Consider the following 23,992-nt stretch of genomic DNA (forward strand, 5'->3'; position numbering starts at 1 on the left):
CGTCTGAGCCAGACACCAGCAGTCCTCCTTCCTGCCAAGAGCACAGATAACGAACGTCCTTCTCTTCAGGTCCATCTCTCCCTCACGCATGATCCCTACACACACAGAAGCCTTTTCCCTGCATTAATGAGGCATTCAGCAGCACACTTAATTACATCCGCGTTCCAGCCGCCGATTGCGTATTAATAATCTCCCTGTTTGCTTGCACTCTGAACAAGAGGTCAAAGGTCAGAAGGATTATGAGGTCGGGGGGAGTGTGCCTTGTTTAAGATCAATAACGGGATTTATGCAAAGAACCGGGCTTTGGTTTCAAAGGGTGGGGGATTGTGGTTTTCGGAAAGGATCTCGTCTTTGCAAGAGAGATCCTGATTATTTCATGTAAGTGTCCATAACTGCAGCCGTAAGAGGAGTGTAAGGTGCTTTTTAATGACATCTCAACAGCTTCTGCTTCATGCAGGCAACATTTCATTTGGCTGAAATAAAAATAGATACGTTTTAGGAACAGTTAAGGATGCACAGTTTGAAAGAAAAAAATAAAAGTATGATTGGCCCCAAAAAATGTTTTCGTTGCCAATTTAAAACATAAATATAAATGCTAGTATAATAAAATAATTACGAAACATAACACGCACACAGCAAGCAAATGCGTTCTTATAAAGAAAAGCACCAATTAAATAGTTAAATGCTGTAAACTATTATAATAGTTATGGTTATGATCTAACTCTTAAATTAGCCAAAAAGCTAAATTTCTCATCCAATACAGACTGATAAACATCAAATACTGGCAAAACAATACATTTCAAGATAAATCAATGGAAAAAGCATGCCGTTATAAAGATGTAGCTCTTTAACATCCTCATTTTTATTAGCCAAACTGAAAAAGGGGTCTTGCCTCAAACATTTACTTATAAAAAAAAAACAACAAAAAAATACAGCCTATGGTATTATGCTCCACTATTATGAAAAAGCAAAAAAGCACACGAATGGGAGTGATGGCTTTCCTGTCGCTGTTAATATGCGTGTTATCCATGTGTTATTATGCAGCATGTGTGTTACTCCATTATCTAGGTCCTGAGTCACGACAGAAGCGGGATATTATCTCCTGGCCTCCCCACGGGTCTTTCTAATTCACCGTGTCAGCTCTTTTGGAGGCGTGGCCTGTGAGCGAAGACGCGACTACGTGAGCTGAGGTGTCGGCAAGCCCGGCCCCCTCGGTTCCCTCGGCTCCGGTCATTACAGAATATTTTCGGTAATGAAGGAATGGCCCGCTGCACTTCCACAGCAACCTGCTAATCCCACGGGGCAGCGCATAGGGTGGCCACTTCCACACAGCATTAACCCCCCCTGTCCCGCGGGGGACTGAAACACTATAGGAAACAAGGGCAGCTAGCCCCGGGCCCAACACACACCAGGCCATGCCAGTCAAAGCTCTTCTGGGCTCACTGAGAATTCAAGGGCACTTTAGACAGTACCCTGCTGGTGGCTCTGTTCCAAACCATTCACCATGGACTGCGCTTTTTATTGAGTGCAAGTCAATAAACACTTAATTTTGGGAGCATTTTTACACCCCAAATGCTCAATTCTGTAATGCTTTTCCAGCATAAGTTAAATTCTGAAATGCATAATGTACAGATACTTTATATATATATATATATATATATATATATATATATATATATATATATATATATATATATATATATATATATTTCAATAATAAAGCATGGTTTGTTTGTTTTCACTTTACAGTCATTTTTCTGCATAACTATAATAAGAACCTGGAGGGGAAATGTAGATATTTATTGTGATTTATAAATATATATAATGCATTTTAATTACAAGCAAAATCAAGTGATTCTAAACAATGCATGAAGTAAATTGAGCTACGCTTTCAAACTAAATTGGGGGGAAAAGCATGCTAATACAAATAATTCATAATGTATAGATACTTGAAATATAAGATAATTTATTTACGTTTTTATTTAAATAATATTGCATTTTTTTGCATTACAGTTATGAGGATTTATAAGAGTGCGAATGTAAATATTTATCATTATTAACAAATATAACGCAATTTAATTGCAGCAAATACAACGCACAATAAATTAATGCATTTAAAACAGGCGCTTGTTGCATAACATTTACACAAACGTCACAAAATGTGTACAGCTCCTGGCCAACGTCAATTAAAGATCAAATAAAAAAAAAAAAAAGCTGCAAAATGTTACTTTTCTTTTACATTTCAGTTTTGGGGTGAGGCACGTTCTTGCAATGAAAGGATACGATTCAAACGTACATCCAAGTTTAAAAGAAACAAATGTAGGCGTACATCATCAAGCCGGACAGAAAACACTATCAGCTTCAGCAACGGGGTGGGTTTTTTTTTTACTCGAACGAGGAGGAGGAGGGTTTTTTTTTTTAAGCATTTCTAAAAATTGGTAGAAAAGGCAGACTGATTCATAGAAAATATCCAGTGGAGCTTAAATAGTTTCAAAAGTTAGTCATGTTCCACCCCCGACCTATTTCGGGCTCGCAGTTAATCACATTTAGTCTTACGAAATGAGCGAAGGAAGAAACGCAAAAAAAAAAAATGTGGGTATTTCCACCCATTCAGCGTCTGCGTCTGTTTCCTCAAATGCCACGGCTGTCAAAAACAACATCAGGGCAAAAAAGATCATCTCTTCTTTAGTTCCTGTTAGCAGGTGAAAAACAAAACCTTGAAGGAGGGCCATTGAGACTCTCGCATGAATCGGATTTCAGACGTTGCCTTGATTTAATTAGCTGTAATTAATCCAATTGAGGGCTAATTGGCGTCTTATTGCGGCGACTGTGGGGGTTCATTCATATTTCATCAGTGGCTGAGAGTCATTCTTCGCTGCTTTACATCCGAGCGCCACTCGCCAGCCTCCAATTAAACGCTAAAACGCGGATTTTGTTTCTGGAAAAAGATCAAACGCGAAAAAAATAATAAATTACGAAGCCACTGGATATAAAACCCCCAAAATCCCCGTTTGGGGTGCGAGGCTCGCTTTAAAGAAACAAGACGACGAAATCCTCAGAGAAATCACCATAACTCAAGACCACATCCCCGAAGAGAAAACATTTGGTTTCACTCTAACAAGCACTCTTTTGCCCACAGGTTCGGGTCTCGTTGGTCTCTGAATACATTTATCGCGCTTTATGAATCCCCTCGTCCGGCTGGCAGGAAGAGCCGAGTTCACGGCCTTGTGACTGCACCTAGAGCCACGGATCGGAGAAGAAATCAAACCAAGACGATCAAGAAAATCAAACAAGCAGGTGCGTCTCCGTTTTCATTTTGGGAGTTTCGAAAACTGTGCAACCTTCTCGACACATCAGACAAATATTAATATCATAAACCTTCAATTTGAAGTTCACAATCTGAGCTCAACCCTAAAAAGAACTAAATAAAAACAATGAAAATAAACGTGCATCCGTTCACACAGCAAGCGACCAATGAAACAGCTGCAAAGCTTAAGCAAATGTTATTTTTTATACAGTAATTCCTTTTTCAATCGCCATCTCTGTTCCAAGAGCACAAAAACTGGTAACTATATCACCGAGCAGATGAAATGAATCTCGAGCTGACAGTGGTGCAAAACCTCACTCGACCTAATCTCACTAAATGTCACCAATCCTGTCCAGCAGCGTGCGTTACTTTCGAGTTCAGCTCGAATACGCGAGATAAAACGGTAATCTCTGCAGAGTTCGCGAAAGTCGCATCATGTTGGCATAAGATGCATTACACAGATTTCGTTTCACATACGCTCGAGGATGAATGACAGCACAGCCCACGACTGTAAGACTTCCTAACACCGACTGTCGATAAAACAGCACCGAGCCGGTAGGGGAAACGCACTACGGAGGACGTGAATACGATCGAACGGATACATTTTCGGTCCGTAACGCACCGTGTGTAAGGCAACGTCCACTCGGTCACTTAAACAAAGTCTAGAAACACTTGTTTCTTTTATAAACGCGCAAGCATGAACAAACCGAACAGCTCTGGCGCTGGAAACAAAACAAACAAACACTGTGGGAAAGCTATAGCGGCGCGCGTTAACGTTACGACGCTGATTCAATAGTAACAGAGTCGCGTCAAGAAATAAACGGCAAACTTACCGACTCCGTATTTCTCGTGTTCCGTGGGAATCCACATATTCAGAGCGTTTGTTGTGAGAAAAGCGTACAAAACAGCGCGGCGTGCAGGACTGATGTTAAACCACTCATTTGTCCAGATTCACATCATCCTCTCGCGCAGTCATTGTTCAGAGCGCTCGAGCGAACTGCGCTGCACGAGACGAGACGCGGCGGCGCGCGTTCGGTAAGCCGGCGCGCGGCCACGGTGCGGCTGAGTTGCATGATGGGAAATGCAGTTCCGTGGCGTGCGCGAAACAGAACAACGATATTGATTCATTTAGACATGAGAGGTTTAACAAAACGTGTACTTGACAAAATGCTGTTGTTATCGTGTAGAAATTTAACTTATTTGTTCCTTTATTTTATTGTAACCGTGACATTTTATATGGAGGGCCAAATGACTCTAAATAAATAAATAATAAATCATGAGAAAATGTAAAAAAAATTATGTAGAATGAGTGTGTCATTTAGTCATTTATTTATTTATTTATTTTCTCCACATTTACTCAGGTTTGTTAGCACGTACATAAATAAAATAAATAAGTAATACATAGTTAGTTCATGAGTGTGAATAAATAAATACATATTCTATTATGTATTTAACGATTTATGTATTTAAAAAATACATAGGCTGTTATTTAATTTTTGAGTAATTTGGCCCTCAACAATGTTCAAGAATTAAAGGTTTCATATTTTTGTCTTTTTTATTTTCTGTTTTTGTGAATTATTTTATATTTATTTCAACTGTATCGATTTTTTGTGATTCATTTTAATGTGATTTAAATATGTATTTTTTTATTTAGGGTTGATATGTGTAATCTCTACCAAAATAAATGGAAAGATAATGACCAGATGTTCCTACTAACCCTTACACATGTTCAAAAACATCAAGCATCTGCAAAAATATGGCATGATCTGTAAACCCCTTAACAGGCTAATCAGAAAGAAATAATAAATAATCATTTTTGTCAGTATAAACAATGCAGATTCATGAATGCCAGACAATATTTACTGCATCCATACGTATAAACAATCACATATATATCAATATATTCAATCGCAGCCCTTTACTCAAACAGCGTGTTTGAGTAAAAAGAGAGAAAAAAAGGCAAGGCTCAAAAGGTTCTACTGTACATGAGTCTGGGGTAGATTTTATCTGAATTTTCAATCTAATAATCTGCACTAATCCAATTTTGCAGCCTCCCTCTATTTCCTGTACTATGCATGCATCTCGAAATGAGTCTTTTCAGGAACAATAATTCTGAGAGTGAGATTCGGTCTTGCATGGAAAAAGATCGTGTCTGACTTCAGTAACAGCTCAGCATACAGTCTATCATCACCTAACAGCTGTTAGGGAAAGACAGAAGAATAAAAGGTCATCGGTGGTCAGTCAATGACAGCGTTTTGTGTTCGTCGTCACTGTCAAGGTGGAAATGCCTCTTCTGGTTAGAAGCAGCTCACTGTGAAGAGAGAAAACACAAACACACTGGTTAATACCCGAGTGTATTAACATAATTCCATATATACAGTAATAGAATAGGCAAAAGGAAAACACGAGAAGCTCTGGTTGAACCATTGATGTGAGACACAAAAGAGGACGGAGAGAAGGTAATAGGATGAGAGTGAGGAAAAGGATTTGTGTCAAGTCTATATGGCAAAACAAATAAAGCTCCAAATATATATATTCATATTCAACTTAAAGGTAATAGTGCAGGCCATGGATCCCGGATAAATATGTTCAAAATATTATTTTACAAATAATTTAGTTTCTATTACATTATGTTTTTATGCTCACTATAATACTGATATTCAAATGGGTTATTTACTTATTCATTTGAAATAGTTTTATTCAATTTCATTCGTAAAACAGAAAGCTCGCTTGTTTCATTCCTGGATGAATCTGTGTTTTTGAATGAATCAGTTGATCCAATAACTAATTTATAACAAATTGTACTTGTTTCTTTTCTGAAAAAAAAAATACATTTGAAAAAATCAGTTGAGCGAATGATTCAATAACTGACTTGATAATGCATATATACTTGTTTACCCCTCAATAAATGAGATTTTGCAAACAAATGAGTTGATTGCGTGATTCAATGGCTCACTCACTTGTCTCCACCTAGTGTCATAGCAGTGTAACCTACAAAAAGACTTGAAATCCATCACTAATGCGCAGACAATCGGCTCAGCCAATCAAATTCAAGGACATGATCTGTGTTGGATAAGCAATAAATGTGCCCCACGGAACAACTGAGACGTAACAGTTGTTTAGCCTTATTTGTGAATGCTCACATACACAGTCAAAGTTGGACCGGGATACCTGGCCTGCATGCACTGGATTCGCGGACAGCGGTAAAGCGCATTTCCATCGGTCTGAAAGCAGAGATTGTGCGTCTTTGTCACAGGAGAGACCACCGTGCGAGAGACCAAATCCAAGAAACAGGGTTCAACCAGCCATGCATACTAAACACATGCTCAGACCCAGACTTACTCTCTCTCCCTCTCTGCAATACTTCAAGTGTCCTGCACTCGAGTCCGATCCGTGCATCCGTGCTTGACTGAATGATTACCTCGCTCAAGAAGAAAACGTCAATAATCACTGAATATTTCTGCATTACAATGTAATGATGACTGAAAGTTTGGTTACTAATGTTTTTTGTTTTTTTTTGGTGGGAGACAGCATCCTCAGTGACATTCCCTTAGTTTATTAAAGAAACAAAGACATATATACGTGAAGAAATAAAACAAAAATAATCACCAGTAATGACTAAATTACCAGTTTTATGAAATAATTAATTGACAAATGAATGAATGAACGAATGGATAAAGACTAAAACAATTAGATAAAAAAATAAATAATTTTGGTGTACTAAACAAACAAATACACTAAACTAAGTACTAATAAAAAATGTAAACATTTAATAATAATTTGAAATAATTATTAATGACTTAATTGCAATTATTTCAGTGTTCTCGTAAAAAAAAATTATATAAAACAACAAAATACAAAAACTATATATTAAACTACAAAAACAAACAAACAAATAAATAATTAAAAATAAAGTTAGAAGATGACTTATTCATTTATGACATTTGAATATATAAATATATGCATACATGTTTTAAATAAAGTCACCGGTAATGCCATTATTTTTGGCGGGTAAATAAACATAAATAAAAAAGAAACAAATATTTTTAAATAAAGCCAACAAGGACTTTACCATCAACATGTCAGCGTTAAAGACAGAATTTCTAATTGAATGGTAACTGGTATGAGCAGTTCTTCTAAGCTGAAACATCTGCAAGCTGTAAGAATCTGATCCCCGTATCTCCAGACACATACGGGCAAGGCAGGATGAGAGGAGCAGCTATCTTTGTTCTTCCTCCTTTCGTGCGTCCGTGCAAACATGTGGTGAACACGCCAGTGACCCTCAGCGCATCTGAGCTGCGGTCTTATCTCTCCTTCTCTCGGCACGCCGAACAAAGACTTTTCCTCCGAGCATCAAAAAAAGCTTTTATTTTGAAATAAAAATATGTCTCACAACACTTGGATGGGCAGTATGCTGTGGATGTACATACGGAGGGCCGTATAATATATATATATATATATATATATATATATATATATATATATATATATACACACACACACATAGATAGATAGATCAGAAACCGAAACTGAAAGAGTATAGTTTTACATTTGCAAACCTGCATGTGTATAGAGAAAAGAATGACTAACAGCTGCTGTTCCACTTATTGGCTATTATGAACTCCACTAATGAGTGTAAGACCCACCTGCAGCTTCTGTAAAAGCCCAGGACAAGCCCACCCGTAGCCCCCCTGAACAGACTTCGGCTTCGGCAGGGCAAACCATCCACAGCTCAGAAACAGCAGGCGTTCATCTGCGGGTAGTTACTAGCGTTTGCTTTAGAGATAGAGATCAGTAACGACCACAGCATCATTAGAAACACATATATAATACACTTTATTGCCATCGTTTCAGTGTGTAAATAAATAAATCATTTCTAAATGTTATGTGCACAATGTTATGTGCCTTTACTTTACCACGAACATTTCAGTAAAATAAATGGATTTCATTGCGTTAAATGAATGAATGAATTAAATATGTTGCATTTTAAATAAATTAACTTGGCTTTAGTACCAACATGTCAGTTTAAAAAAAACATTATTAATATTATTAAAGCCAGCATCAATTTTTTTTTATTGTCAGCATGTTGGGGTGAACTGAATAAAGAAATATTTAAGTTGATTAAGTTTTTAAATAAATTCACAATTCACGACTTTATCACACACGTGTCAGTGTAAATAATAATAATACAAATAAATCAAGTCAAAATTAATTACTTTATTTTCAATGTGCCGATATATGCGGTAAATGTATAAAAAAAACCAAATATATAAATTAGATGTAAATTTTATTGTCAGTACACGAGTGTGTTAAATGAGGAAGAAAACAAGCAAGTAATAAATCAATAAATAAAATACGCGTTGTTTGTGAAATTGATAAATAATGTGTGTTCAGTAGATAAAGCACAAGTGCTGCTTTGAGTGATTGGTGACAATAAACTCAGCTGAGTAGGAGGAAGAGGCAGTCATGTCCAAAACCATGCTTTATTTTTATACCGCCGGTGACGGTTTCTTGACTGATAAACAAGAATGATAAAAATGGCCTCGGCGAGGAAGAGGTTTTTAGGTACAGACAGCTTCTGGCACAGCGCTCACAAACCAGAAATAATCGCCACTGGCTTCGTTTGTTTTCCTCTTGCTGTATAAAAAAATGTTGCTCTATCTGCTCCTCAGAGTGGAAAATTGCTTCCCTCCCTGATATAAATAGACATTTTTGTTTGTTTCTGTGGCACCTTGATGGATCGTGCCCGGGCCTGTTGACTGGCACACACAGACCGGCCCTCCGCTGACATCACAGCTCCGGTGACATAACCTTCAGGGCCCTCGCGGCTCCCAGCAGCTGACGTCTGTCTATTTCTGACTGCCTTCATCGCTTCTGATAGAGAGCCTGTGTGGATGACTGATCATGTAAGTAGCTTCATGTCACACCTGCTTTTGAGTCCGACATTTTCTTCAAGGTGAAGTGCGTCATTTTTATTCTTAAAGGAGAAATAAAACTTCTGTCATCATTTACTATATATATATATATATATATATATATATATATATATATATATATATATATATATATATATATATATATATATGCATGTGTACTGTATATATTTATTTTTATATATAAATACACATATATATTATAAATATATATATATATATATATATATATGCATGTGTACTGTATATATTTATTTTTATATATAAATACACATATATATTATAAATATATATATATATATATATATATATGCATGTGTACTGTATATATTTATTTTTATATATAAATACACATATATATATAAATATATATATATATATATATATATATATATATATATATATATATATATATATATATATATATATATATATATAAATATCTACATTTTTATATTAAATAAATACATTATATTTTATATATATTAAAAAAATATATATATATATACATATGCTTATAACATATAAAACATATACATAATAAATACAAACAATACACACACATATATTTACAAAAACTTTTATTTTATTTTGGATGTGATTAATCACAATTAATCATTTGACAGCACTACTACAAACACACACACAATCACATATTGTCAGAATATTAATAAAAATAAATGATAAATGAATACATATATACACATCTATTACTGCATTTCAAGGTTAAAAACTTTTTTTCACTTTCATTTCCTTGTTTTTCTGGTTTTATCTGAAACTAAAGCACTTCATACATGTATTTCCATTGTAAACTACAAAGGAACAATCCTAAAACACACACACACACACACACACACACACAGCTGCAAAGAGGAAAGAAACTCCATAAGCATTGTGCCTGTGTGAAAAGTAAATAGGCCCTTTAAGCTCTGAGGAGGAAGCCTCACAGACGCAGGACGCCTAAAGCAGATCCACATCTATAAGTCCCGAAGCCGAGATCAGCACAGGTGCTCCGGGGGGGGGATCACGCTCAATGGGGTTCTTGTTCTATTTTCAGCTCTCTTTTCATACACCTAAATAAAAAACAGCTGTATTTCACGAGGATGTCCGGAATCCTGTGCATGTGGCGTGCAGGATTTTAGTTTTTGCGCATGGATGCAACAGGGTGTTTTATTATAGTAGTAGAAAGGAAATAAATACAATACGTCTATAGGAAACTTCATCTTATGCATAACGATATCTTATATTATACTTCTGGAAATGTGCATTCCGTCTATAATTAATATTCATGATTGAGTTTTTGCAAATGAGAAATATTATTCAAATATGATTCTGAATATTTCTCGCAAATCCAACAGTACGTTAACAGTTAAAGATTATTCTACAGACATCTCTCAGCCGTTTTCATGTTCTGTAATAGATTCATCGGACCCCCTCATAGCCGCGAGGTCCTGAACGCTGTTTGAAGAGCAAAAAGTATTGTCTTTTGTGCCGAAATCTCGAATTCGTCTTTTTCACAAAAAGCACCTCATGCACGAGCAGCTCTACTGCGCGCACAGACATATCGACTCACAGTGAGCTGTGTGTTTCAATGCCAAACTCATTTAAATATCGCCCGCAGTTAACGATCCCCGCTTCCGAATGCACACAGGGACGGACCCGCGAAGAATTATTCTTCACATCTATAAAGCCATTACAGTTATACGAACGGCTTAATTAACGATTTTAAGCGAACGAGAATGCTCCAAATTAGTTGTCATTCCAAAGCGGCGACGCCGTTCTGAACGAATCAGTGGTTTTAAAAGAATCAGTCAAATGACTCACTCGCTCAATCATAAAGAGACTCACTTGTTGCCACCTACTGGTGTAAAAATGTAACCTGCAATAAACAGCAGCTGAAAAAATCCACCTTAATCTGGTAAACTGTTATCATATTAGTTATTATGGTAATTATAAACACATCGGTTTGTTGTTATTCAAGTACCTACAGCAGCTTGTAAATCAAAAGTCTTGCACATTCAAAGAACATAGATTACTTACTGCAAAATATGGTGGACAAACTATAGCTATAATTTTTTTATTAATCAATTAATTATTAGATAAAAACGTATTGGCAGCTTACTAAAAGCTGAAAGTACTGAAAGTATTAAAACTAAAAAGAGAAAATAATTAATGATAATAAAAACATAACAAGGGCACATAACAGAACGACGAAAATGATTTATTTGGCATTCGTTTTTGAGTTCTTTCTTCTCGAATATTATATTTATCATGCCAGTGACAAACGTCTCAGTTCCCAAAGTAAAACCACCCACGATCTTCCACGTAAAAATCACTCGGAAAACAGTTTTTACAGTCATTTTCACTTCATTATTTTTATTACACACATCGCATTTGGTTGGCGAGATGATTTCCTGCGTGATTTACATTCACATCACTTTTACGAGCTAATGAAAGAGCTAGAGGGATTTTCTAACATTTCTCACTGATATTAGCTCACATTTGAGCGGACGGATGTCACCCTCGGTTAGTTTTCCCCATATATTCAATGCAATATCTGGTTGCCAGGCAACACAGAGAAAAAAATAACATTCCCCCAAGAGCTTCCCACATAACACATAATTGAATTGAAACACCTGAATTAAAATGCTTTATTCTATTACTGCTAAGTAACTGAATCGATTAGCGGTTATTGTTTCTTTGCTACCGTTTGACGCCAGGCATCGCAGGCCGGGAGAGGAAGAAGAACAGAAACTATAACAAGAAGCAGCGCATCCGTCCAACTCACAGCTTCTTATGAATTTTTTGATTTCCAAGATGGATATCCCCGGCCCCCCGAACGCTGTAAACATTGATTCCCGCCTACTTGCATCGATTTCTTTCAGACTGACTCAGAGAGGAAGAAGAATCTCTTACAGAACACGAAATAGCCACAGTTGAGTATTTCTATAGGGTGTTTACAGGTTCTCAACCCAGTCGTCTTTATCATGTTCGTGATGTCTTACGAGGGATCATTCACGTGCATCGTTTTTTTTAAAAAAAGGATTGAATGCAAGGGTCTCCGAAATAAGCGAGATGCCTGTATGCATGCATTTATAGCATTAATTAAGGTACTCCCAGAAAGCAGTGCAGTGAAAGTGACGAGTTGAAAGAAATGCTGATGATGATTCATAAACATGATTCATTTCATACAAAAGACCATATAACAGTATTAATCAGAGGTGTCCAAATGTACAATATATACTACATATACAGCATAATATAAAGCAATATTCATAAAAAAGAACACTTACAATAATACACTACTAAAACGGTTTCTTTACATTAAGCACACTTTTAAAAATTGCACTTTGTAAAATTGTCAAATTCAAAGTTTTAAAGTGCATTATAAAGCACTACGGCCTAATCTAGCTTTAAAGTACATTTATTTTGATACGTTCACTATTAAAGCGCGTGCAAAGTACTTTGATAATTATTTGAAATGCAGCCCGTTATTTGATATTAAATGTTTTAATGTACATTTAATACAAGTTTTAATACTATTAACAAGCAGCCTTTAACTTAGTTCATCGTGCTTGTCATTACATCCTACATCAAATTTTAATATTATAATTATAGTAATAAAAGTGTAAGCCTGCATAAGCTGAAGTTTAGCTAAATTATACATTAAAATTAGTTTGCATTTATGTACGTTCCTTGCATCATGTCAGTAATAATTAGCTCTTGTATGCTAACGCATGAGAGCGTCCCTGACTCTTTTTGTGTACCGCTGTCAGGAATATAAAACATAACAGTGTGTTCGGTGTCATCTGCTGCCGTTTTGTCGGTTTCCTTATATATCGGCCTTGATATTTCTACAGAGGTGTTGCTGTATATAGAGAGAAAGAATGAAAGAATGCAGCCTGCATCTCTATCGGAATATATTATTTAAAGACGTCTTGGTGAGCTCTTTAAAAATGTATTTACTTTGTGGTGGGCTGCTCTGTGCTGTCAGTACAGGGGCATCAAGTCAACGGAGACGACACAGACCGGCTCTGAATGAACGCACAGATCTTGTGGCCTACAGGGTGGCACTGATATGTCTTGTCATGTGCAATAAAAAGGAAACGTACAGATTTGACACGGCCTGAGTGCCTTGCGTTACCGAAAACGTCCGTACCGGGTGCGCAGATCACTGTTTTTACAGCCACATGTGTTTTTATGATCTTATTTTCATCGTGTTGTTTCGGGAACATGACCGCACGGCGGTTGAGATTTGTGGTTGTTCTGCAAGATCAATCAGCCTGCCTGTCCGTCTCTCTTTCTCTCTCTCTCTCTCTCACGCACACTGCGGTTCTGCAGGTCAGCGGAAAGACATCTCAGGGGCAGCGACAAGAAGAGAAAAAAAAAGAGAGAAGTGCATGAAATGATGAACTGCGTCAGAAAGAGGTAGTCACGCAACCCAAAGCAGTCGGAGCAAAGTAACCTTGGCCCTTAGCAAAGAGACAGACCTTAACCGACTGAATGGGCAAATTCATAATAGCATGCTGAAGTCACGTGATACACACCTATCACTTTAAGCATTCAAGGGCAAGACGTCTAGCAGTTTATTTACAGCAAACTTCAGCAATCTCTTTAGTGGCGATTGCTACATGCAAGTGTTAATTTATATTAACTGCTGTCAGTTTTAAAGTATGTGGCATCACATACGATACTGTACTAACATCAGTTCATTTAACGGGATAAAGAGAGGAAGTGTGCGGATTCAATTGCAGTGCTTTGTACCATGACATGGTTAACAATGAACGGGGTCAGACAAGGGCAAACAGGAACATAGAAGATAATCCAAAAAGCAGTCCGGTAAACAAGCACGGGTCAGGCCAAGGCAAACGTAATCCAGGCCAGAGAGATAATCCAGGGAAATAAGCAACAGTCCAGACCGGGCAAACAGCAAGAATATAGGGCTATCCAAAATGCCACGGAAAATCAAACGAGAAAAAGTTATGAATAGATGTAGAAAGAGGAGCTTCTATGGATGGGAGAGAGATGAACGCAGACGATACTGAAGCATGTTATTTATGGTGCTTGTGCGATTAAATACAGGTGAGGTTGTGATTGATTACAGCTGCGTGTGCGGTGTAGTGCAATGGATGATGGGAAATGAAGTCCACGCCATAGCGCAACGTTCTGCGTGACGCAAAAGGCAGTATTGTGGAACGGTGACCTCTGGTGGTCATCGGATGGAAAACCACAGACGGGATTTGCGACAGTTAACGCAACAAAATCAAAACAATAATATAAAAGATGATATTGTAACAATATAGGATTAGTATAAAACGATATTAGGATCGTTTTGGGCAACAAAAAAATACTCAAATTTACACTAGAACTAAAATGACAACACCAAAACTCAAATTTACACTGAAACCTGACAACAGAAAACATCAAAATAACTGCTTAGCAACCTGGCAACCCCCCATGACAGTTTAGGGTGAACAGATCACATCATCCTGGTCAATCTGGTTTAGTGTTGGCACTGAGATCAGCAAATGTGCTTAGTCAAACGTAAAGTGCTTTATCAGGAAAACGAGAATGCATCATTTCATCCAAAGCTCGCATAGTTTATCAAGTAAATCTGATACAGCGAACCTGCTTCCCGCTTTAGTGGTATGCAGTTTGGCGTTTATGACCCTTACGGCTGAATACACTCTTCCGGAGGAGCCGTAATACGTTTAGAGAACAAACTTGGCAACATTTTCCAACCTGCTTCAAGGCTAAAAGAAAGAGGGGGGGTGTGAGTGGAGGGAAGTGGTGGAGGAAATGGAAATCATTCAGTTGTCCGTCCCCAAGTCTTAAGTGTCTGAATTAATGCCCAGGAAAAACAGCGTGTGGGGTGGAAACCTGGAAAATGCTCACAAAAACACTGCCAAGGCTCACCTTCTGCCAAGACAACACTTTGTGCTCTCACCAAGAAAACAACAACAGGCAGTGACAACGTTAATGCCATCACCTCACATGCAGACCACGCCATATTTCTTGTTTTAGTATTATATTGTTATGGACCCGCTGGTCTTGAAATACAAAGCTAAAGAAGGTTTACGTCTTTATTTCTAGTGTGACGACAGCAACCCCACACTTTCAGCATTTGCCAAAAGTCAGTGTGCATTGCTCCAGTGTATCCGACTTGCTTGGAGTATTTTTAATAGGTGAAATCAGGTTTTCAGCACTTTGTATTAGGTTCGATTTTTGCTGGGGAGAACACATACTTAGCATCACTTTAACATCAGTCGCTCACCGATGGATCCTCTGAATGGGTGCCGTCAGAATGAGAGCCCAAAAACATCCCAATAATCCACCAGTGATCCACAAGCTTTGTGAAAGGCCTTTCAGCTTTGCTTGATCTGTGCATATTTCTCTTACCTGGTTCAGACGAAACTATTTGTCACTGGAGAAAGCCAAATATGATCATATTTTATTACTCACCACTGAATTGGCGAACACCTGCAATTATAAATCCAAATCAAACTCCTTATTAAGGAGAACGTAACTAATAAGTATGATTAAACCGTTGTGAGGAAAATCCGTTGAGAAACTCTTTTCTGTTTAAACACGGTATGAACTAAAAGCATTTGCGTCGTACATGCCGCATTGCCCGCTGAGATGCCTTCACGAACACCCGACTTTAAAATGATTTTAATGAAAGCGCCACGAAACATCAAACAGACCAGCTGCTTGTTGAATTTGCGGGCCATCGTTTGATTTCCAGCAGCACTGACCCTCCTGCGAAGACCCTCAGGGTGTCTCATCAATGATTCAACAGGCTTTACATACGGGATGAATACACGTATGTCTCTTTTCTCAGTGCATTCATACGGCCCTCTGTTGACTCTCTGTTGGAGAAATGCCGCAACTGTCACTAAAAAAAGAAGCGTTCAGTCACGCTCAACTAATTCACCCACGTAAACGAGACTCATTCAGGTGAACAGAAGGCCAGAAAAGGCTTTCTCTGTGTTATATATACACATCCTATAGCACACAACCTGTTGAGAATAGCATCAAATAAGAAATCCAATTCCCTGGAATTCTAAAGGTCAGCCAAAGCAACGACGATATTCTGCTTCGGCCGCTTTTTTTCTTCTTCTAATAATCCACAGATCGGATGGAAAAACTGAAAACACAGAAAAGCCACGCTGCTGCCACCAGGGCACTGAATTAATTTAGGAAACACTGGAGGGATGAAACGCAATGCCGTGGGATACGTTCCGTGAAGTGCTTCAACCTAAATTTGATTTGACTGATCTCGAATCATCAAAAGAATCCCTTCATGCATTATGCAACAATGTCAGTTCACTGTGAACTTGGCAGGTGCTTGATTTCATCACGAGAAAGTATTTTGAAATAACTCCCTCTAGTGGTATCATACATTAGGTCCTGCTAAGATTTAGTTCTGCTTTGATTTTGTTATTTAGTGGCGGGAGCATGCTTTAAAAATAGCAGGGCTTTGCTGATATTGAAGTCATTTTTTATTTAAATATTTTGCACCACTGGTGGGAGTCCCCTGTAAATTATGTTAACAAGGGCTTATAGGCATGTGCAGGACACGTGCAGCCAGCTGGTCAAAGTGTCACCTGTTGCACTGATAGCCCATGTGCGACACAATGGTGCACTTATAACATGCATTGAACGTGGTTAAAGACTTTTTTATGCATTAGTCTTTTTCTGCGTGACTTTTAAGCCATAGACTTTGACCACGCGCACTGCAGAAATGTTATTTGAGGACGTTTCTTCTAATAAATGCTCACTTTCGGTCCTGTGCGCATAGGAAATATGCACATGTTGTTTTACACAGCTGAATTAAAGCCTGGTCAAGGTTTTGAGTAAACACGAAATGCTTTTTAAGGCCAGGCTGAAGTAAAATGACTGCTGTGATCCACCTCAAGTATGTTTCATTTCTGATTTGTGATACGATAATCGATGCATGTGCGTACATCCATACGGTGAAGGAAAAAAACTATAAATAAAGCGCATTTTGGAATTCTTACAAAGGCAAAGATTACGTTAAGAACGTGGCAAAAAGTTTCCATGACAATTCAATGATATCTTCATGTAAGTTTAAATATGTTGGTTGTAATAAACGACGAAACCCGTTACGTAAAAAGTACGTAAAGTACAAGAAACGCATAATAATAGTAATGCTGGCGATAATAATGTACTCTGATCCGCGTGCGAACGTGCACTCGTGGAACCCGCATGAGGACGTGACAGCACAAACCAATACAAACCGGGCGGAAGTCTGTCATATGTGAGGACGTCGGCGCATTCTGTAACGTGATTGGTCGTACTGTATCCAGGTCCACGTGAGGCAACGCCTTTTTAAGCACGTCATCGGCGGTCGTATAAAAGCGCTTCGCGGCAGCGCGGTGACGCAGCCCTAGTTTGAGAGGGAAAATGTATCGCTCGCGCTCCAAGTCTAACACCGGAATCGCTTTTAATACTTTCCTTTTCACTGTGCCATTGGAATATACTCAACTGAAAAGACATTATAGTAAAAACTGGTCGTGTATTGGTTGATTTTAGGCGCGGGGACTACTCTTTTAAGCAAAATGCCACGGGCCAAGAAAAGGAGCGGCAGAGGTAAGTAGGATGGATCGTCTGGAAATGACCGGTTGTTTTTTTTTTGCGGCCTTGATGCGCGATTTGGATGTTGGGATTTGTAGTTCTTTACACGCTGACGGCTTAAGGAAATTGGAGGCGGAGAACTACAACTCCCATTACCACGTGACCCGCTTTGGTTGACAGCCAGGAGTGTTTCTTTTGACACAAACAAAAGAATAATACACCTTGTGAGTCGTGGAAAAAAATAAATGTATGTTGGAGTTTCTAAATGCGGTGGAATGCTGGAATGGAATGCTATTTAGTTTTAAATATTAGATTTTGTGTAAAACGTAGTTTTTTCTTTAACGACGAATGCGTATAGAACAAACTAATAAGATTCTGGTACATTGCAGTATGATTACTACAAAACAACAGTATAGTATGACTGCTAACAAAACAAATCAACTTAGATAAAAGTGCGGTCGAAATGTGACAACTTGGGATGAATTAATGAATGATCGCATATTATGCGAGATCGAGTTTACGTGAAATGTCAAATAGGTGGAAGCTGCTATAATGTTCAGTGTAAACTTTCAGCTGTCATTGTGTGTCTGAGGTTATTTCGGGCCATGCGGTCACACTAGACTGCTTATATAACGCAGGCCTGTTTGGGGCCGACTCGAGCATGGGAAGAACGAACCAGGAAAACGGTTAAAAAAAATCAGCTGCAGACGTGTATAAATCAGTCTGTAATGTGTTATTAAATGTTCTCAACGCATCTGCTCGCTGGATTTGCCCAGGCCTTTGAGAAGAGACTGCGTGTGCTGGCAGCCTGCTGTAGTCCTTCACACGTCCCACATGTTGGTTTTTTCCGTATCTCTGCTGTACCGTTCCGCATCTACATGTATTTACTTTTGTCCGAGAAATCCCACACAGTGTCTGTTTTGTTTGCATAAGACATAAAGTAGAAGTTACTGCGTCCTCTGACCTTGCCAAACGGTACAGACGCTTTGTACCTTTTGCAGATGTCCTGCTTGCATCACGTGGCCGAATCTAATACATTTACCCTCAGAAAGACTTCATGGTCTATAAGGACTCAGTTATGCACATCCATGTTTTATGATCATGTGAAATTAGTTGGAAAATTCAGTTCTCTGTAAGTGTCATTACAAGGTTGGTCCCAGTTCAAAGGGTTCATAAAATTAGATCACTTTCATTGTGTTACTATTGAAATGTTGGCGTCAGTTTCTTTTTTCTTTTCTTTTTATATGAAGAAATCAATACTTGATCATAAGTGACGGTATTTATAATTTGAAGACATTTTTAATCTGAAAAGGATTTCCACTAATAATTCCTGTTTTATCAGTTTCCATAAAAAAGTTTCATCTTCAACAGAAAATAATTAATTATATAATAGTTAATTAAAAAAAAACATAAATATTTTACAAATATACATCAGTGTTAGTGTCATTTTAAATTGTGGTGATATTTTACAAGATTACTGTTGTACTGTATTTTGATCAAACATGCATTCAGGGTAAGCATAAGATGCCTTTTTAAAAAAACATTAAAAAGTATGTGCGACTCCAAATAATACTGTAACTTTTTAAAGAACTCCTATCTTGCTTTTATCTATTACACATGTTTTGATTGGATTGTGCTGGTTTCTTGGAATTTATTATTCAGTTAACTCCTAAAAAGAGTCACTAACTAAAATAAATTATACATGAATCCAGTCAGAATATTTTTTTTTTTTTGTTATGAAGTCAATGCAATGGCATTAAACGCAAAGAAACAAACCAAACAAATAACTCAACTATTCAGTCGAAACATGTTTTATACGTTTATCTGTTTGGGGAGATTATGCTGCTTTTCTGTTTTTGCAGGGGGACAACAAGGGACTGTCCAGCCGTTCAGTGATGAAGATGCATCTATTGAGACCCTCAGTCACTGCAGCAGCCTCAGTGAAAGAACCAGTGTAGCAGAGGAAGGAGGTGGGTATTAATGGCCTCGTATGTTTATTGCAATACAGTGCAACGCAAAAGCACGGATAAGCTCTTGTGTAGAGCTTAATATAAGAAGAAAGCAACATTTGACTAGCTCTCATCCCGTTTGACAGCTGGTGATGCCGAAGAAATGGCTCAAGAGGACTTCCAGTACAAACTGAAGGTGTACATTGACAGCACAGTGGATAAGAGGTTTGTGTTCATTTGGGTTTCTGACGTCAATTGTGCTCGATTTTGTTCAGAATAATCCATTTCTGCTAAAACCTCAAGCCTGCAGCGGTCTGAACGGAGTAATTATTTTCCCCTTCTAGTGCCAAGACCAGACAAGGTGCCCTTGATGGACTAAAGACTGCCATGGCAACCAAAATCCTCTACGAATTCATTTCCGAGAGAAGGATGACCATCACAGACAGCATTGAACGCTGCTTGAAGAAAGGTTGGTTTTATTGTGTTTTCGAATAGTTGGACGTGAACTCTTTTCTCTAGATGTTGCCGAGACCTCAGTGCAGAGAGTTGAGTTGGCTGTTCGCATTTGCTAACCAGGTAAAGGAGTGGAGCAGAGCGCCGCAGCCTCGCTGGCGTGTCTCCTGTGCATCCAGCTGGGGTCTGGGATTGAGAGCGAAGAGGTTTTTAAGACCCTTAAACCCGTATTTAAGACCATCCTCAACGATGGAGCAGCTAACATTCAAGCCAGACAAGCTGTAAGCAGTCGCGCTCCTCTATTGTGCCTTGAAGAATTAAAGTGACTTCACAATCCAGCAAATCTGAGATTGTAACAATCTGTTGATCTCGACTCTTTCTAGTGTGCAACAAGTCTAGGCCTTTGCACTCTTGTAGCAGAAGATGATATCATGGTAAGTTTGCCAATGAAAGCTGTAGTACGGTCCTTTTACTTTAATTGGACATTAGTCTGGATATTTTACTCAAACCAAAATAAGACACTTCATGTAATTTTACACCTATATGCTGTTAATATTTTACTATGGACCATAAAGGTTTTTTTCCTTCATACATTGACCATTCATCCAAATTGTGCCGCTTTAACTTCTTTAGTTAACCTTGAATCTATTCTGTTTTGTATCCAAAACAAGTAGTTTTTAATATTGCCGTTTTATAGCATTTGTTGTTATTGTTCCTTGGCTATTTTCGTGGCATTAAAGCACCAACCATCATAGAAAATCATCTAAATAAAAACGTGTTTTTGAATCGGTGAGCTAAACTAGGTCATCTGAGAAGCACTCGCTTGTCTTTCGAGCCAGTGCTTTCCGCTGAACTGGTTCTCAAATCTGATCGACTGATTCATTCTGAATTCGGGCTCGCCTGGTTCACGAGTGATTTAATGATCCAGTTAAAGTGCTACCCAAGTTAACTGAGAACACGCGTTGAGCAGCTTTCCCCACGTACTTAAGATGTTTGTCACCTCCAGGATGTGTATGCCACTATGGAGTGTTTTGAGAGCCTCTTCACGCACTCGTATGTCAGAGAAGATGGAAGCAGACCTTCTGTGAATCCTCAAACCACACAGCTCCACACAAACGCTCTCCTGTCCTGGGCCCTGCTGCTCACCATCTGCACCGGCAGCCACATCAGAGCCATTGCACAAAAGTAAGTGAAGGGGAAACGCTGTCTTCTGACGATCCTTGATTGAACTCCTAAACGGATCCTGAAGGAAACCTAAAGACTAAGGTGCGACGCTTTCTCAGGTTTATTCTAAGCTAGTGTTACCGTTTTCAGACATCTCGCTAAACTTCCACGTCTGCTGGAGAATGACGACGTCAACATGAGGATTGCTGCTGGCGAGACCATCGCTCTCCTCTTTGAGCTCATCAGGGATGTTGACCCTGTAAGTTGTGTGGATTCACTGTAGTAAAATTATATAAAATTAATATAAATTTAAAAAATGCATTGTCATTGTTACATTAAATGTTGTTTTTAATATAATTAACATTTTTATTTTAATGCAAGAAGTATAAGAGAAGTGTATTAAATACAAAGTATTGTATTTGAAGTGTTTTAAATATTTAAAACAAAACAAACATTAATATAATGTATTTAACTTTTTAAAAAAATATATATTTTTTTAATTGTTTTAACAGTTTTAGAACTATAGTAAAATAGTTAATTGGCAAATAACAAGGTGTTTTGTGTCATTTTATTTATTTTAAGTTTTTCTAATATACCGGCACCTTGACAGGAGTTTGATTATGACGGCTGGGAGCCGCTGTGTGAGAAGCTGAACGCTTTAGCCACCGACTGCAACAAACACAGAGCCAAGACCGATAAGAGGAAGCAGAGGTCTGTCTTCAGAGATGTCCTTAAGGCCGTAGAGGTGAGCTGGGAAGTGAGCAGTTGTCATAGTTGACAGACTCCTGGGTTCTGCAGCTCAGACTCTGACTCCTCTTCTGTGTCTGGAGCAGGAGGGGGATTTTCAGAGCGAGACGATCCGCTTCGGCACAGAGCGAATGGTCATCGACAGCTGGGTGAGGAAGAGGACTTACGACGCTTTCAGAGAGTTTGTCGGCTCTGGGATGAACTACCATCTACAGGTGAAGTTCTCAGATGTTGCAGATGGCTCCAAAATGGAGTCTTGAGTGATTTTTGTTAAAGTGTTTGTTTTAATCGGACAGGCAAACGAGTTCATTAGAGATGTGTTTGAACTGGGACCACCAATGTTGATCGATTCTGCTGCTCTAAAAGCCATGAAGAGCTCCAGATTGGAGAGGGTAAGAAGTTTTATTCATGTCATGCTGTATGCCATTTTTAAAATGTGTAGGTTTTGATTTATCCTAAAAAAAAAATGATCCTTTTGTTCTTGCAGCACCTCTACAATGCAGCTGCGTTTAAAGCTCGAACCAAGGCCAGGAACAAGTTTCGGGACAAAAGGGTGGATGTTGGGGAGTTTTAAGAAGTTTTGTAAAGCACATTTTTTTTTTTTTTTTTTTTCCCCAATCTCGAGTTAGTCTTTCGATACTTTTCATTCCTAACATGGTCTCTTTTATATATACATCTATGTAAAATGTTAATATTTCCTATCGATAAATTCACTAATTTCTCTTAGTCTAACTTATGTTTATATGTAAGTGGTGTTGGGTTCGCTAACATCAGATCATGTTTTCTGTTGTTTGTGTAGTTGTAGGTCCTGTAGAGTTATCGCACCATATTTATGAGTATTTTGTGTAAGCGAATGTCATGATTGGCTGTTCTGTAGTGACAAGGCTGTACATTTAAAAAAAGAAAAAAAACAATAATAAAATTTAGATTAAGTTGATGCCCCTTATTCAGTTTTTGTCATAATTCTGGCCTTGAACCCTCTCAAAGAAATGGCTATATTAGACATCCTGAACCTCCTCTGCGTTTCATGGAGTCTGTTTGCTTCGTTCACAGTTGCCATGGACACAGATTCTCTGAAGCTGAAATAGCCGTTTGATGTTTTGTAACCGCACCATATGACATGTCATGAGGACACCGTTTCTGTTTCCCATGGTTATGATTTATAAGTGACTTATTGATCGTATGCTATTCCAAACCTGGCTTGCGTTTTCATTATGCGTAATACAGGGAATGGTTTATTTATTTTTCTTCCTCACCAAGTACATGTTCCTGGATCAACATCATCAGATTTCAGTGTATTTTTGGACAGTAACGCTGGAACATGTTTTACTCTTAAATCACTGCGATCAAAATTGGCCTGATGTTCACGTTATGGGAATGTTTTTGTTAAATTAAACCATTTAACAAAAAGCAATTCTGTTCAAAGCAGTATTCTACTTTCTTTATATAGTGATAAATATTTTATACTATGATGTTTTGCCTTTTTAATTTCTTATGAAGTGGAGGTCTTGCACGACAGGAATGTTTCTTACTAGACCGTTCTTCAGCTCTCCTACTTTTTATTAGGATTGTCACAATTTTAATGTTTTGTTAATCGGAGGCGAAGTAGCTGACCTGCTTTTATTTTTATTTCTGCTCCTTATTTGTGCTTCATTCCATGTTTAATTCAACTAATATTTAACATTCCGGTTTTGGTTTGCTTTCCCGATGAAGGTCTCTTGAGTATAACCTTTGGTATAGATCCCGCCTTCTCGCACGCCATGACTGGTCGATTCCAGACACTGCCCTCACGCTATTGGTCAAACGACCTTTCAGTCATTAACTTGAAGTATAAAAACAAC

The 23,992-nt window shown here is 38.1% G+C and overlaps 2 protein-coding genes across 6 annotated transcripts in view; one reads left to right on the forward strand and one right to left on the reverse strand.

Moving 5' to 3' along the window:
* Positions 1-4,372, reverse strand: part of dock4b (dedicator of cytokinesis 4b) — a 76,082-nt gene extending 71,710 nt beyond the window's left edge. For 2 of the 5 annotated variants that reach the window (XR_006250644.1, XR_006250645.1), the window contains exon 1: positions 4,141-4,372. Coding sequence is in view for 3 of the 5 variants with exons in the window: in XM_043236830.1 (XP_043092765.1) it covers positions 4,141-4,177 (37 nt within the window). In the remaining 2 variants the exon portion in view is untranslated. The remainder of the gene's footprint in view (positions 1-4,140) is intronic. The other 3 variants (XM_043236832.1, XM_043236833.1, XM_043236830.1) reach the window with 2 other exon arrangements.
* Positions 4,373-17,634: 13,262 nt separating this feature from the next.
* ifrd1 (interferon-related developmental regulator 1) lies at positions 17,635-23,097 on the forward strand. Its single transcript, XM_043237518.1, has 12 exons — positions 17,635-17,853; positions 19,701-19,808; positions 19,934-20,012; positions 20,132-20,256; positions 20,364-20,521; positions 20,624-20,674; positions 21,247-21,425; positions 21,555-21,663; positions 22,015-22,149; positions 22,238-22,366; positions 22,448-22,543; positions 22,639-23,097. The coding sequence occupies exons 1-12, from the start codon at positions 17,823-17,825 to the stop codon at positions 22,723-22,725; spliced, it is 1,287 nt and encodes a 428-aa protein (XP_043093453.1). The 5' UTR covers positions 17,635-17,822; the 3' UTR covers positions 22,726-23,097.
* The last annotated feature ends 895 nt before the right edge of the window (positions 23,098-23,992 follow it).

The sequence above is a fragment of the Puntigrus tetrazona genome, chromosome 4, assembly GCF_018831695.1.
Source record: "Puntigrus tetrazona isolate hp1 chromosome 4, ASM1883169v1, whole genome shotgun sequence".
NCBI lineage: Eukaryota > Metazoa > Chordata > Actinopteri > Cypriniformes > Cyprinidae > Puntigrus > Puntigrus tetrazona.

What these genes read in the sequence shown, in the direction of transcription:
- ifrd1 (XM_043237518.1), top strand. Translation starts at nt 17,823, where the DNA reads ATGCCACGGGCCAAGAAAAGGAGCGGCAGAG. An exon ending in CAGTGTAGCAGAGGAAGGAG is followed by an intron (nt 19,809 to 19,933) that starts GTGGGTATTAAT and finishes CCCGTTTGACAG; the next exon opens with CTGGTGATGCCGAAGAAATG. An exon ending in AGAGCTCCAGATTGGAGAGG is followed by an intron (nt 22,544 to 22,638) that starts GTAAGAAGTTTT and finishes TTGTTCTTGCAG; the next exon opens with CACCTCTACAATGCAGCTGC.